This window comes from Crotalus tigris, unplaced genomic scaffold (assembly GCF_016545835.1).
Source record: "Crotalus tigris isolate CLP2741 ecotype Arizona unplaced genomic scaffold, ASM1654583v1 scf7180000018371.15429387391:27106975, whole genome shotgun sequence".
In the NCBI taxonomy this organism is placed as follows: Eukaryota; Metazoa; Chordata; class Lepidosauria; order Squamata; family Viperidae; genus Crotalus; species Crotalus tigris.
In genome coordinates, this window is record NW_024096970.1 from 2,684,001 (window position 1) to 2,698,474 (window position 14,474).

Below are 14,474 nucleotides of genomic sequence, written 5' to 3' on the forward strand. Positions count from 1 at the left end.
TCAATATAATGATTTCCACAAACAAAGTCTTTCAAATCTAAGCCATTATGTACGATATAGCAACTGAATTATTATGATGTCCAAATTGGTATCTATTTGTAAATATCTTCTGGTAAAGGAAATACAAGAAATGTCAAAGAAGCTGCAAATGGGCATAATGTATTAATGAAGACATCAAAATAATGCAAGATGCTTATATAAATTTGTACCTGATACCCTTTATTTCTTGAATTTCTCCATCTACCATTAGTCATAATTCATACTAATATTTTTTATTGTTTGTGTGTCTTCAGTAATTCAGCACACAACTGATTTCTATATTTTGCAAACACAATTTTGTATCACAAGATCAATATCAAATTGTAAAATGCAGAACATAAAAACATATGTGAACACTTTAAAATTTAAAATCTGATCTTATTTATTTTTTTATTAACCTAATGCTTATTTAAATACTGCCAAAGGCAAACATGCACTGAAACACAAGGAAATAAATATTATTGTCCCAGAAAGAATAGCTGAAATATTCCCATTTATTTTCATTGACCCAAGATTGTATATATATCAAGGCTCAATATATAAGAGCTTTGATTAATATTTGAAGAGCAGTTGCACAAAACAATGTTAGATATTTTCTTAAACTCCCTATATTGATAAAAACCTGTTTATTCTAATTTCAGCCATAATTATGTATGGAATAAATACTCAAATATATTTTTGTGCTGTGTATTTTGTCATCTGAGATACTGGCTGAGGCAAGTCTACTGGAGAATTTCCTTAGTTCATCTCCCCTTACTGGATAGGCTCTCTTCCAATCAAAGAAAGCAAATTAACGACAATTTGGCACAATGCAATCTTACCTTATTAGCATTATCTGCTTTGGGACTTGATAAAACCCTGGCTGAACTAAAGCAGAGGACATGAGATCTAAATATCTAAAATAACAGACCTGAAGTCTCCCATCCCTTTTACAGCATAATCACTTGTCCTCCTTGGTCTGTCTCTATACATTTCTGTAACATCTTACGTGTTCCACATAGCAGACTACTTACTTTGGCCTGAATTGGGGTTCTATCTATTAGGGCAACAACTGGCATATAAAAGCTGAACTTGTGTCTGTTCAGACTCAAAGATACAATCTATCTCACATATGCTACATTGTACACTCAATGATCAGCAGGTTTAATACTTCCAATTATTAATAATTTTAATTGCTATCTGACCAGGAAGTTGTTACTGTTCTTCGGGTCAGAAACCTCTAAGAAGGTTGCAAAATTCTTATAAATAACTGTAGCAATTAGAAATCACCAGGTTCCTTCCTCATGCTATTAATTGTTAGCTAGGTAATTAGGATTTTTTTTTTTTGCAATTTAAATTTCCTTTTTGTAGGTAATGAATTGTAACTTATTGTGTTTGGTCTTAGATTGTAAATAAAATTTGAATGTGTGCCATTTTGCATATATTTTTGAAATATTTCTTCTGTGATATTTTGATCTGAAGGGCTTTTTTGGAAACACTTAGAAAACACAATGTTTGTATGAACAGACAATATTTAAATTTGAATACTCAGCTACAAATTATTCAAATATTATTTAAAATATGGATAGACAGACATATAAATGCAGCTTTTCATTTTAAATTATATGGGAGTAATGCACATTAAGGGGAAATGGAAAATATTAAGGGGAAATATTGAAATATTTTCATGTATATTACTTTAAAAATTTTAATTTATTATGTAGATTTTGTTTTGAACGTTTTGCATTAAAAGGCAAAGGCAAAAAAAAAGTAGTCTTGGTCAAGTTGAGCTGTGACAGTAAATGGCTGACATTGGCTGGACTGAAAAACTAAGCAGGTTAATCAAGATCACATGAAGTGTTAATACCACTTTACAATGCTTTGGTAAGGCTACACTTGGAATACTGCATCCAGTTTTGGTCACCACGATGGAAAAAAGATGTTGAGACTCTAGAAAGAGTACAGAGAGGAGCAACAGAGATGATCAGGGGACTGGAGGCTAAAACTTACAAGGAACGGTTGCTGGAATTGGGTATGTCTAGTTTAATGAAGAGACGGAGTAGTGGTGACATGATAGCAGTGTTCCAATATCTCAGGGGCTGCCACAAAGAAGAGGGAGTCAAGCTATTCTCCAAAGCACCTGAAGGCAGGACAAGAAGCAATGGATGGAAACTAACCAAAGAGAGAAGCAACCCTGAATTAAGGAGAAATTTTCTGACAGTTAGAACAATTAATCAGTGGAAAAACCTGCCTCCAGAAGCTGTGAATGCTCCAACAGTGGAAGTTTTTAAGAAGAGATTGGTCAGCCATTTGTTTGAAATGGTATAGGGTTTCCTGCCTGAGCAGGGGGTTGGACTAGAAGATCTCCAACATCCCTTCCAACTTCTTCTTCTTTATCACCACCACCACCACCACCACTATCATCATCATCATTATTGTGGATCATTACACGGCCAGATGTTCAGACTGGATTTGGCATTTTTTCTACCTATTGCGTCCTAACAAAGGACCTGGGATAAGCAGATGTAGATGTTTGATGGTATTACAGATATTGTTGCAGGATGGAAACAGTTCCTAGTAAGGTCGCCTTTTGCAATTGACTAATGGCGAATTTGTCAATGCCAATGGTGTTCAAATGGTGCTCCAGTTGTTTTGGGATTGCACCCAAGGAGCCTATTACTATTGGTACTACCCTTGCTTGCTTTTGCCACAGTCTTTCTATTTCTATTTGTAGGTCTTTGTATTTTGTTATCTTCTCCAGTTCTTTCTCATCTATTCTTGTAGTGCTTTGTCTTCCTATGCCTCTATTCTGTTCTTCATTTGGTCTGTCTTGTAGGCCATTTTGGTCTCTCCAGTAATCAGTAAGCCTTCCTGATATACTAATTTCAGTGCATCTTCATCACTGTCCTTCAGATATTCTTCCAAAGCCATTTTTTCTTCTTCAACCATCTGATGTACTTGCAGCATTCCACACCCACTTATTTGCCTTGGTAGATAAAGTCTGTCAATGTCACTGCGTGGATGGAGGGCATGATTGATTCATTGTCATTATTTTTCTGGTCTTTTTATCCATTTTAGTTATGATGATGATGATGATGATGATTTAGTTCTTGGATGTGATACTATCAGGGAATTCTAAGCCTTAGAATTAATTTGAATAATTTTTTTAAAAACACAAAGCTGCAAGAGGAAAACGTAGCGTAACATACACATAACATAACATGTTTATAGTTTCAGAAACTAAGCCTAAACTTTCACTATGAAACATCTCTAATATTACTGTTGTACTTAACCAAAATGCATCTGTTAGTTTTGTTAGTACAAATGTTAAAAGATACACTATTTTAGATGAAATCTAGAGGAATACCTAAATTAATCAGTAAGGATTCTAATGACAAAAATATGAAGAAACTGACATTTTAAATAAATTACTGGTTTGAATATGCAAAATCTGCTTTAATCTAGTACACTTCATGTATTAAATAAATGTTATCTAATAATAGTTTAAAATGTATGTTTTCAATCTTGTTTGAATTTTTGAATATACTATTTATATATTACTTCCATAATGCAAGATCTGAACTTAACAGCAAAAATTATTTTGGTCTGGTCAAATATATTTCACTGTTGATATAAATGTATATTTATCAACAATCCCAGAAGGATAAAACAGTAAATTTAAGATGCTCTAAATAGCTATATGTAAGAAGTTACCTCTTGGGTAATGCCTCTTTTTTTCACACTTGGCAGAATTTCTTTGTGGTTCCCTGAACCATCAAAGCAAAATGAGGTTCGTTTTCGCTTGTTGATGTCTTGTAGGCAAGTTATTAAACCATCCAGTGAATTTTTTTCAGGTCTTGAAATCACAGAGCAGTCTAGCGCTTCATCTTCTTTATCAGTTTCTCCTTTCATATTATTTTTAATACCTAATTGAAAGAAAAAGAGTAACAAAGATAACATAGATAGGAAATTCATCAGCTACTGATTCCAGGTACATGTTTTGATATGATATATAGTGGATATAAAAAATATAATGGATGGTGTTGGGGTAAGATCAACTTACTTAGATTTCCACATCTTTGCTTTTCTGCATTTAATTTTTTTTTTGCTTTTCTGCATTTTGTATTATGTTGCTTATCCTGAAGAGAATAGCATGAAAATATTGTATACCCTCATACATACACTAGATATAAAAGTCTACACACCCTGATTAAAATGCCAGATTTTTGAGATGTAAAATAACAGACCAAGATAAATCACTTCAGAATTTTTTCCTTAATGTAACATAAAAGCTGTACAATTCAACTGAAAAACAAACTGAATTCTTTTTTTCAGGGGAAATAATAAAAATGTGCAATAACATGTTTGCATAAGTGTGCACATCCTCTTATAAGTAGGGATGTTGCTGTGTTAAGAATTAACCAATCACATTCAGACTGATGGTAAATAGTAGTCAGTATACACCTGCCATTAATTAAAGTTATTCTGATCAAGCCCATATAAAGTTCAGCTGTTTTATGTAAGCTGTACAATACAACTGAAAAACAAACTGAAATATTTTAGGGCAGGAATAAAAATAAAAAAACTTAAAACAATGTGGTTGCACAGGTGTGCACTCCCTTCAACTAATACTTTAAAGCACCTTTTGATTTTATGACAGCATTCGGTCTTTTGGGTAGTAGCCTATCAGCATGGCACATCTTGCCTTTGGAATCTTTGTCTACTCTTCTTACAAAAGTGCTCCAAATCATCTGTATGGGGACAACTTGGCAAAGGTGACCAGGGGGAGAGCCAGGCACCCAGGCAGGTGTGCAGAGCAGCAGTGTCTTCCAATTTTCACACACCTCTGACACCACTTCACTGAGCTCCAGGCCGTTCAGAGTTTAGGCCAGTGCAGCGGCGGTGGTGTGTGAAAATAGGATGCCTGGCTGCCACCACCTCCCCACTGCTCACCCCACCCACCGCAACCATGGCTGAATGGTCCAAACATCACCATCACTGCTGAACAATCCAAACTCCAAACAGCTCAGAGTCTGGCATGGCAGCAGCAGTGGGGTGTATAAAAATGGGATGCACCTGGCCGCCACTTCCCCACCTGTCCCAGCTGCCTCCAAACAGCCCAAACTCCAAACAGCTAGGAGCTTGGAGTAGCAGCAACAGCAGTAACAGCGGTGAGGGTGTGAAAATGGGAAGTCCCTGTCTGCCACTGCTCTGCGTTCTGCCCACCCGCTCGCTTGCCTGGCTCTCCCTCCAGTGGGAAGCTCCTGGTCGCCACTGCCACTATGCGCTCTGCCCACCCACTCCCTTATTCGCCTGGCTCTCCGGCCGCCTGTGGCAAGTTGTGCCTGTGGTGAACTGCCCATGTTGAGTTGTCTTGTGGTGATTTGGCAGCGGTGAGCTGACAGAGGCAACTTGGCAGTGGCAATCTGGCAATGAGTTGTCCCATTCCAGGAGGAGTCACATCCACTAGCCTTGCCCTACCAGCCTGCATAATCACATTCAGATCTTGGACCTCCAGATTTTGTTTCATCTGAAGCCTGAAACAATCAAAATGTCTGATTTTTTTGCCCTAAAAAACGTCTGAATTTTTGCCAGAAAAAATGAGTGCATCCAAAATGTTTTAGTAGAATGTCTGGAATGTGAATTTTGTTCCAAGTTTGAAACAATTATATATAGTATTTTCAATTTCATGCAAATCCCATACTATAGAGAAGGCTATGAATTAATTATGGTATACTATATGGCCTCAACTTGTCTGAAAAACATCTAGGAGGCCCATTCCTTCTTCTCAAACCCTACCCTTTCCTCTAGGCCAGTGTTTCCCAAACTTGACAATTTTAAGGCATGAGGACTTCAACTCCCAGAATTCCACAGCCAGCAACGCTGGCTGTGGAATTCTGGGAGTTGAAGTCCACATGCCTTAAAATTGTCAAGTTTGGGAAACACTGCTCTAGGCCCTGACTGCCCCCTCCCCAGCTTCAGGGAGCTCCCATCCATATTCAATATATTGTGCTAATAATAATGAAAAAGGCAGGGATCATTGGTGGAAAAGGAAAAAAATATATAATATTTCAACTTCAAAAATTGCAACCTTCCTCTAAAACTACTCCCACACCAGCTACAATCGGGCTTTAAATCACTTTCCTATGACCAAGATTAAAATGAATATGCAAATACTAATCTATGAATTCAGTTTCTTGCTTATACATGTATGCTAGAAGTTATATGTCTATAGTAAGATGGTGATGCCATCTGAAATATGGTTCTACCTATTTGGGGCCATGACCCTCCACAAATGCTTGTCTGGACTCACTTTGACGTTCAGATTGAAAACATTTTTTACATTTGCCATCAGGCATATTTCATATTGCTAATATAGGAGATTAGAATGATCAACATTTTGCCAAGGAACCAATTAACCTTCCAATTTTGCCAATACTTTCCCACAATAAAAGTATTTGGTTATTATCTATTTTTATTTAGAATTGAACATGCATAAAATCTCCGTTTTCTCACAATGTACAAAAGATATTAGAAAAATAAAAAGCATTAATAGGAGAGTCAAAAAATAACATTTATACATTAAAATGCCCAATTCATTGTTACAATTCTTATATCAAAATAAATATTGCCTTTGGATACATAAATATTATAATTTGATAATGAAATATATTTAAAGAACAGTACCGTCAGTATTATCTTCATCATCAAACAATTCAGCTGAATTCATATTCTGTTTCTCTACATTATTAGAACAAGAAAAAAATAGAAGATGAAACATAAGCATAATATAATCCATGACCCAAATGTAGCATTTCTGGTGCATAGGTAATATGTACATCAAATTGTAGGCCATACTTAAGTTTTAGGCAACAATGCATATATTGTAATTCTATACAAGGGCAACATTTACTTCTGTTGTTTGGTAGACTAGCATAAAATATATTGGCTGGGTCATGAATTAATATTATTAAGAATGTAAAGAATTACAATAGTGTCAGATTTCATCAAAGCTGTACGAAATAAATATGTTGATTCTTTAAGAGACTAGCAACACAGATCCTCCTAAGGAAAATATATTAATAGTATATGTATTCATGACAGACCTGGATCCAACTGAGTCTTCCTGTGAATGAGACTTCTTCCATTAAAGTCATTTCAGTTAAATCAATTTTCCATAATAGAAGTTATTGGGGTAAGGGGGGGATATCTTCTCTTTTTTTTCTGTCCTACTTCTCATTTCATTACAACAGTAAGCTTTTAAGTAAAGACAAAGGAGATTTGAAGCAATTCTTTCCATAAAAAGAACTCTGCATTCAAGAAACTAACATTGGATTGGAAATCTTAGGGATACATTTGATCTTTTAAATTCCTTTGGAAGAATTAGTTCATTGTCAGAAAAAGGATTATCTTATAGTCATTCTAATTACTTAGGCTGCCATCCTATGGATCCTACCTGTTGAAATAAATTCTTTTCAATATCAGAAAGAAACAAAAGAAGTGTGCAATAGAAATAGTCAGTGGCTCGGCATCTTCCAATCTTCTGGAACTACTTTTAAGTGCATTCCCTTTATATGTGTTTTAAATAAACAGGGAGGGAACAATTGCAAATATTCCCTCCTTTTTTTCCTAGTAAGGAAAATCATATCTCTGATATCAAATAATCAATGGGAAGTCTTTGCCTATTCAATGACTATGAGCTTATTGTGTATGAAGGTATACATATTTGTCATTGCTTTGTCACTAAATAAGCATTTTCTAATTTTATTCCAGTAGAGGGGAACAGACAGTTGAAATGGCACCAGGATTTGACATATCTGTTAATGGAAATAGGCTAAAACATTCTCTAGACCAGGGCTTTTCAACCAGTGGTATGGGTACCACCTGTGGTACATTGGCACCTGGCAGGTGGTACACGATCATCCTAGAAAAGTGACAGCAGGGGAGGGGAATGAGCTGAACCAGTGGCAGCATTGCACAAGCCTGAGCGAGAGATGGCTGGAGCTGCAGGGCTGTCAGGGCTCAGTGGAAGCGCCAGGATCAGCGCCAGGCTCCAGCTGGAGCTCGGCACTGATCCTGGTGCTTCTGCTGAGCCCAGAAGAAGCACCGATCAACTGGAATGTTGCAGCCTCTCCAGGGTCTTGTGATTTACATTCAAATGCTTGGCAACTGATTCATGTTTATAACGGTCACAGTGTCCCAGGGTCATGTGAAGTGACCAAAACCTGCTGCAACCACCCAGCAGACGGGGGGAATAAAAACCAAACACCCCCTCACCCCACCCCCACTGCCAATCCTCAACAGAAATGCTCACAACAATGGAAACCTCAGACAGGAGGAAGAGTGCCGTCGGGTGGGCAGGCGTCTTGCTCGGCTGTGCCTTGGGGAGGCACTTTTTTCAGTGCCATTGTAACTTCGAACAGTCACTAAGCGAACTGTTGTAAGTCGAGGACTACCTGTACTTTATCACTTTTTTCCTTTTTTGGGTTGGTCATCAAGTTTTTGACATCTTGCTAGGCGACTGGTGGTACTCGGATATTGCCATATCCTAAAAGTGGTACAATGGGTGAAAAGGTTGAAAAGCCCTGCTCTAGACTATGCGACAAAATATAGACCAGGCAGTTTATCTAAATGCACACCCATTTGGCTATTAAACCAATATTTCAGAACTCTCAACTGTTTTCCTCTACAAAATAATAATTATTTTTTTAAAAAAAAGTTAGGTTCATTCATGAATGATTCCTTGTCTTTCTCAAGCTTTATTTAGGTGATCAGACTTCCATTCATGAGAAACAAAAGTGTATAGTGTGCACAAAGAATCTGTGTTTTCTCTCCTGGTCTACACATGCACTGTTCCAGTCCATTTTATTCTTTAATTTCACCTATTCAGTTGAACGGTCTTGAAAGGAGATTTTAGGTATATTGATTATAGCACCAATGTAGAAAACAGCAAAAGGGTAGGGTAATTGAAACTTTGATTTTAGAAAGTTACAAATGAATAAGGAACCAGATTAACTTGAAATAATATTTTGGAATTAATTATAAAAATACTTCCTATGGAAACATTCTTTTCCTTTGAATTAAAAAAAAACATATAGTAATCCTCACTTAGTGATGGATCTTATTATGACCATTTGAAGTTATGGCAGCCATGGAATGGGTGCTTTTTGGTTCATTAAGATCATGCTAATCCCCTACCATCAAATGACTACATGTCAGCCAGTCAGCTTTATGATTAGTCACAGTATTCCAATCATGTGACTGTGATTCATGATGGATTTTTGCAGGGTTCTGGCAAAAAACGCCCATGAATGGGCATGTTTAACAAATGTAGTGTTTGCTTAACAACTACAGCATTCACTTAACAACCACAGTGTTTGCTTAACAACAGCTGCAAAAAATGATGGAAAATTACTTCCGATCATGTGAGTGTCTAGATTTATGACTACAATTACTTATGACAGTAATTCAGGCTCAATTACTGTCATAAATTGAGGACTACCTGTAATAAAGTAAGACTTTAAAAATTGAACACTAGTGGGAACTAGAAAGATCTAAAGATTACAATTAAAGGAGAAAAACACTTAAATTCAACTTACAGTTACAGAATGAAGCAAAATATCTTAAGACTGGACATATTGAAGGATATTTTTAAACAACTGACCCAAAAGTTAATTTAATAGTGTCTGCATCTATAGATAGACTGTGTCTAAAAGATGCTATGGAAGAGGAACAAGTTCTACTTGAGAAGATCAAGACTAAGTTTAAAGTGGATTTTAATATAACAGCTATCACAGTGACATGGAAAAAGATATTATATTAGATACACAAAAGAAATCAGCTGATGTCTTAATTAACATATAATTAACATAAAATGAAAAGAAATCAAATTCTAGGTCATTTGAGCGGGCTAAAGAGTATGATTTACTAGAAAAAATATATAAAGTTGGTTTATTTGATCAAAGCTAATGCAGGTAATCCTTGATTTGTGATAATTGAGCCTAAATTTCTGTTGCTAAATGAGACTTATGTGATTTTTGCCTCATTTTGCGACCTTTGTTGCCACTGTTGTTAAGGGAATAACTGCAACTGTTATGTTAGTAAAATGTTTGTAAAGTGAATTTGGCTTTCCCATTGACTTTGCTTATTAGAAGGTCACAAGAGGCGGACACATGACCCTGGGCCACTGCAACCTTTATAAATATGAGCTACTGTAGTTCCCAAGCATCTGAATTTTGATCATATGACCATGGAGATGCTGGAGCAGTCATGTGAAAAACAGTAATAAGTCAGTTTTTCAGTGCCTTTGTAACTTCAGTCACTAAACAAATGGTTGTAAGCCGAGTACTACTTGTATAAATATGTTGCTATCTTCAATAACTTTCATGGACTTTTGTTGGCATCAACACTGAAATGATGAGGTTTTATGGATTTATTTATAGATAAAGAGATTAGATATGGGAATAAGTGATTGTTTGCTGTATTTTAAGAGGTGATAAGTTCCTAAAATTATTTATATTTGTGATGAAGATGGGAAGTTACTTGTTTATTGTATATATTTCTTTTTTTTTTTTGCTATGTTCTTATTTTTTCCCCTTTTCTGGTTCTCTTTTTTCCCTTTTTTTCTTTTCTGCATTTTTTAAAATTTAGTTTTTTAGTTTGTTTCACGTTTTTTGCTATTTTACTTATAATTCTGAATAAAATTACTATTAAAAAAGAAAGAAAAATGGTGCCAACTATGTAGGGTTTACAAATATTTTTAAAGGGCATTAACAATAAACCATTTCTTTGCAAGAATAATGTCTTATGCCTTTATATTATAATGCAATTCTTTAGATTATGGACTTGTGCACATGTAATAGGGAAAGGACCCATCCAAGGTTCCATATTATCCAATATAATATTATAAATTGCTAAAACACTTTGATAAACTTGTACAACAAGCAATTATGCCTGTGATCCTATTTATGCCTACATTGATATAAATGCTGTGAAGATATTAATATCTGTCATTTGTAAAGAAGCCTATCATTAGCCAGTTCCCATTACCCAAAATCTCTTCTATATTCTTATACTGTCACTGTTGCTACAATATACTACTACTACAGAACTATAACTTACTTATAGAATAATAAAGATAAGTATAAATAATAAAGTATGAGAGGACAAGAGGGAAAAAGCCAACTGTCTTATGTATTACTTGCCCTGCCACTTGTTACCATACCACTGGCATTTACCTGAATAGGGGATGCTTATGAACATTAGCTGCCACAACAAAGGAATTCCCAGGTAGTTTGAGCCTCTTGGGTGTGTACCCCACAGAATTAAAAACATCATTCTCTCCACTAGTGATAATGATAGCTACTGTGTGCCTATCTGATCACCAAATGAAATTGCAGTTGCAAGAAGCAGCCACATTCACTTGCTTAGTCGGAGTAACAGCTATCACTGCACAACAAAAGCAAGCAAGCAAAGATGCTTTTTTTGCCACATGAAATTTGTATGGCTTCCTAAGGAATTAAAATGTCTCCTACTCCTTGGAAAAGCTAATGAAGACCCCTCTCAGGAAGCCTCAAGCAACAACTATTATGATGTCATCTTTTCTTCACCATGTCATGGAAATCTAATCTCAGCCACAGCTAAAAAGCTTGCACCTGTTGAGCTGATAGCAAAAAGAATTCAGGACAGCAAGACTGATCAGGGGCAATTAACTAAAGGGGCAAGTTGTTTGCCTATGTGCCATATGAAGTGTGGCATCTGAAAGTGGGTACAGGATACTCAACCCTCATTGCTCTGTTCTGCCCTCAAGACAATGCACAGATGCTTCAGCAACTTGAAAGCTATGGGACTCCAACTAACTAAGCTTGTTCATTCACTCTCCTGTTCTCTGGAGTCAGCAGCATCTCAAATTGACCTCACTGCTTCCAACCCTCCCTCCCAAGTCCCTATTTCTGCCAGCACCATCTGCTGTATCCTTTCAGCAGGTTCTCCGTTATTGGATAGAACAGGCCCATTTGTCATAAAAGTTAGCCTCGAAGTCATGCCTCCGCTTGCTCCTCTGAGCTCCATGTCTACCTGGCTATGCCCTCTATACGTCTTCTTATGTCAGTGGCCAATTCGACCATGAGGACTAAACCCAGCGCTATCCTGAAAGAACCATCTAAGTTAGGAAATGGCCCAGTAAGGTAAACTAACACAGGGGCGTGAAGACATTCTCCCTTTACACGCTTGCGAGACAGCGCTTCGGATCACGTGGCTATTCTTCCCCCCCCCCGCTCCCTCCACGCCACACCAAATGGCCGACGTGGGGGACATATTTCCTCTGCCTCGCAACTTGGACTGGCAAGGAGAGAAACTTTAAAACTTAATCGGCAACAGCGCTGCGGTCAGCAGACGCAGCAACGGTGCCAGCCCAGGCCCTGCGAGTAATCGCAAAAGAGGATCCCGTTGCCATCCGGGGAGCAGTCTCTAGGCAACGAGAACGGCGGAGGTGGGACTTGAAGCAACTGGGGAGAAGCGGACTGGGGCCACGGCCGGGCTCGCTCGCTCCCCGCTGAAGCGCGTTTTCAAACCAGCCCTCCTAGCAGCGCCTCTCCTTTCCCGTTGCTGCGGCAGCTGCCACAAGGTTTCCCCCCTCCCCCGCCATCCCGCGGTAGCCCCCTCTGTGGGCAGCTGGAAGCCAAGCAGGAGGAGGGGGAAATAGCCTTTCCTTCCGCCCTCCCTCTCGCTGACCGACGGCGGTGGCGCCCGGGCTGCTCGGCCGCGCCGGTCGGAGAGCACAGCTATGGCTCCCACGGCCGCTCTGCGCCAGCAGGGGAGATCGCCCGCCGCGCCGCTCTCCGACCCGCCGGGCGAGTCATCCCGACAGCTCCCCGCAATGAATAACGCGCGGGGCCGCCTCGGGGCCCGACCTGAGAAAGTTGGGAGAGGGAAGGGGCTTACCTGGCTCCGTCTTAGGCACTGTGGAAAAAAGGAGGGTGGGGACACCTGGCTTCTTGGTCTCGGGTGGGTTTGTGTTTTGTTTTGTTTTTTTTAAAAAAAGAACGGCCGTGTCTGGTTCCCCCGGCTTTCCCTCCCCCTTGGCGCTTTGTGTGAGTGTGCGTGTGTGAGTGAGTGCGCGCGTGTATCTGTGTGCGAGAGGGTCCGCGCGCTCCGCTCTCGCGTGACGTGACGGGACCGTGTGTCATTTCCGCACAAGGACACTGGGCCCCGAGGAACTGCTGCGGCCACCCGGGACACAGAATGTGCAGGGGAGGGAAGGGGGGGCGGGCTGACGAAGTCCAGGCATTGCCGCCGCGCGCGTGCTCGAGAAAAAGAGAATTCAGTGCCCTCTTCGGTTCCACACGCATGCACGGAACACCCCCCCCTTCCTCCCGCGTGCACTTTTGAGCCCCGCCCACGTCCCCGTGGTTATGGGCTGGTAGATAAAAGCCGTTAGGGACACTCTGCCACTCTCGTGCTCTTTCTCTCCGTTTCCGCCCCACCTTCTCCCTCCTCTTCCCACGGTGGGAAGCCACCAAATCCTCGGCTTGTCGCGTCCCCCCTCCCCTTTGGGATCGGAGGCCGCGTTGTAGAGCCCCTAGGCGGGGATGGGGTTTCCCTGGGTGGAAGAAGAAAGGGGCTGTGGTGCCCGTAAGTGCTAGTTCTTTGGGCAGGCTGAGCCTCTTTTAGGGCACAGGTCGGGAGAATCCGCCATGAGCTAACCGTAAGCAAAGCGCCCACTTAGAAAAGCTCTCCCCGCTCGCTTTTGTATCCTCTCCGTGTAGGGCGAAAGACAAGGGTTTTTTTGGGGGGGGGGGTTGAACCCTGCTGCTGTTGCCCTTCGTGCTTGCAGTGCACCGATTTGTGAGCGAAAAAGTGGAAGAATTCGCCTCTACTTGGGTAAGGCGCATCTTGAGAAAGCATAAGCACGTGAAAGACGCCTCGGGCTTGGTAGGTCTTGCAAGGCCATAAACAGGATGCCTTGTATGGAGGCAGCTTCCTGACGTTTGCAACATAATACGCTGGAAAATATCCTAATGACGGTTAAAAATTATTTCTATAGACCTTACCTCTTTTGTAATAACTATATACTATCACAGTTGTGTGGTAAGGTTTCTTCAGTACTATGTTTTCAGGCATTAAGTTTTTTTTTTAAAAAAGTATCCCACCTTTATCATTTTTATAAATAACTCAAGGAAGCAAATATTCCTAACACTCCTTCCTCTTCCTAATTTTTGCACAACAACAGCCCTGTAAGATGGGTTGGGCTGACAGAGTGGCTGGCTCAAAATCAACCAGCTGGCTTTCATGCCTAAGGGGGGGGGGGGGGACTAGAGTTCTCAGTCTTGGTTTCTGGCCTGATGACTTAACCACTAGACTAGACCAAACTGGCTCTTGTCTACAATATTATTTCAATAATTTAATTGAAATTAAATAAATAATAAAATATCTATAATATTATTTATTGGAGTTAT

The 14,474-nt window shown here is 39.4% G+C and overlaps 1 protein-coding gene across 3 annotated transcripts in view; it reads right to left on the reverse strand.

Annotated features, from left to right (window-relative positions):
- BEND3 (BEN domain containing 3) overlaps window positions 1-14,260 on the reverse strand; it is a 23,468-nt gene extending 9,208 nt beyond the window's left edge. For 2 of the 3 annotated variants that reach the window (XM_039351109.1, XM_039351107.1), the window contains exons 1-3: window positions 12,961-14,260; window positions 6,706-6,759; window positions 3,733-3,944 (exon numbers count right to left, since the gene is read on the reverse strand). In XM_039351109.1, coding sequence (XP_039207043.1) covers window positions 3,733-3,944; window positions 6,706-6,748 — 255 coding nt within the window. In that variant the 5' untranslated portion in view covers window positions 6,749-6,759; window positions 12,961-14,260. Of the gene's footprint in view, window positions 1-3,732; window positions 3,945-6,705; window positions 6,760-8,474; window positions 8,532-12,960 lie in introns of those variants that run through there. The other variant, XM_039351108.1, reaches the window with a different exon arrangement.
- Window positions 14,261-14,474: the final 214 nt, after the last annotated feature.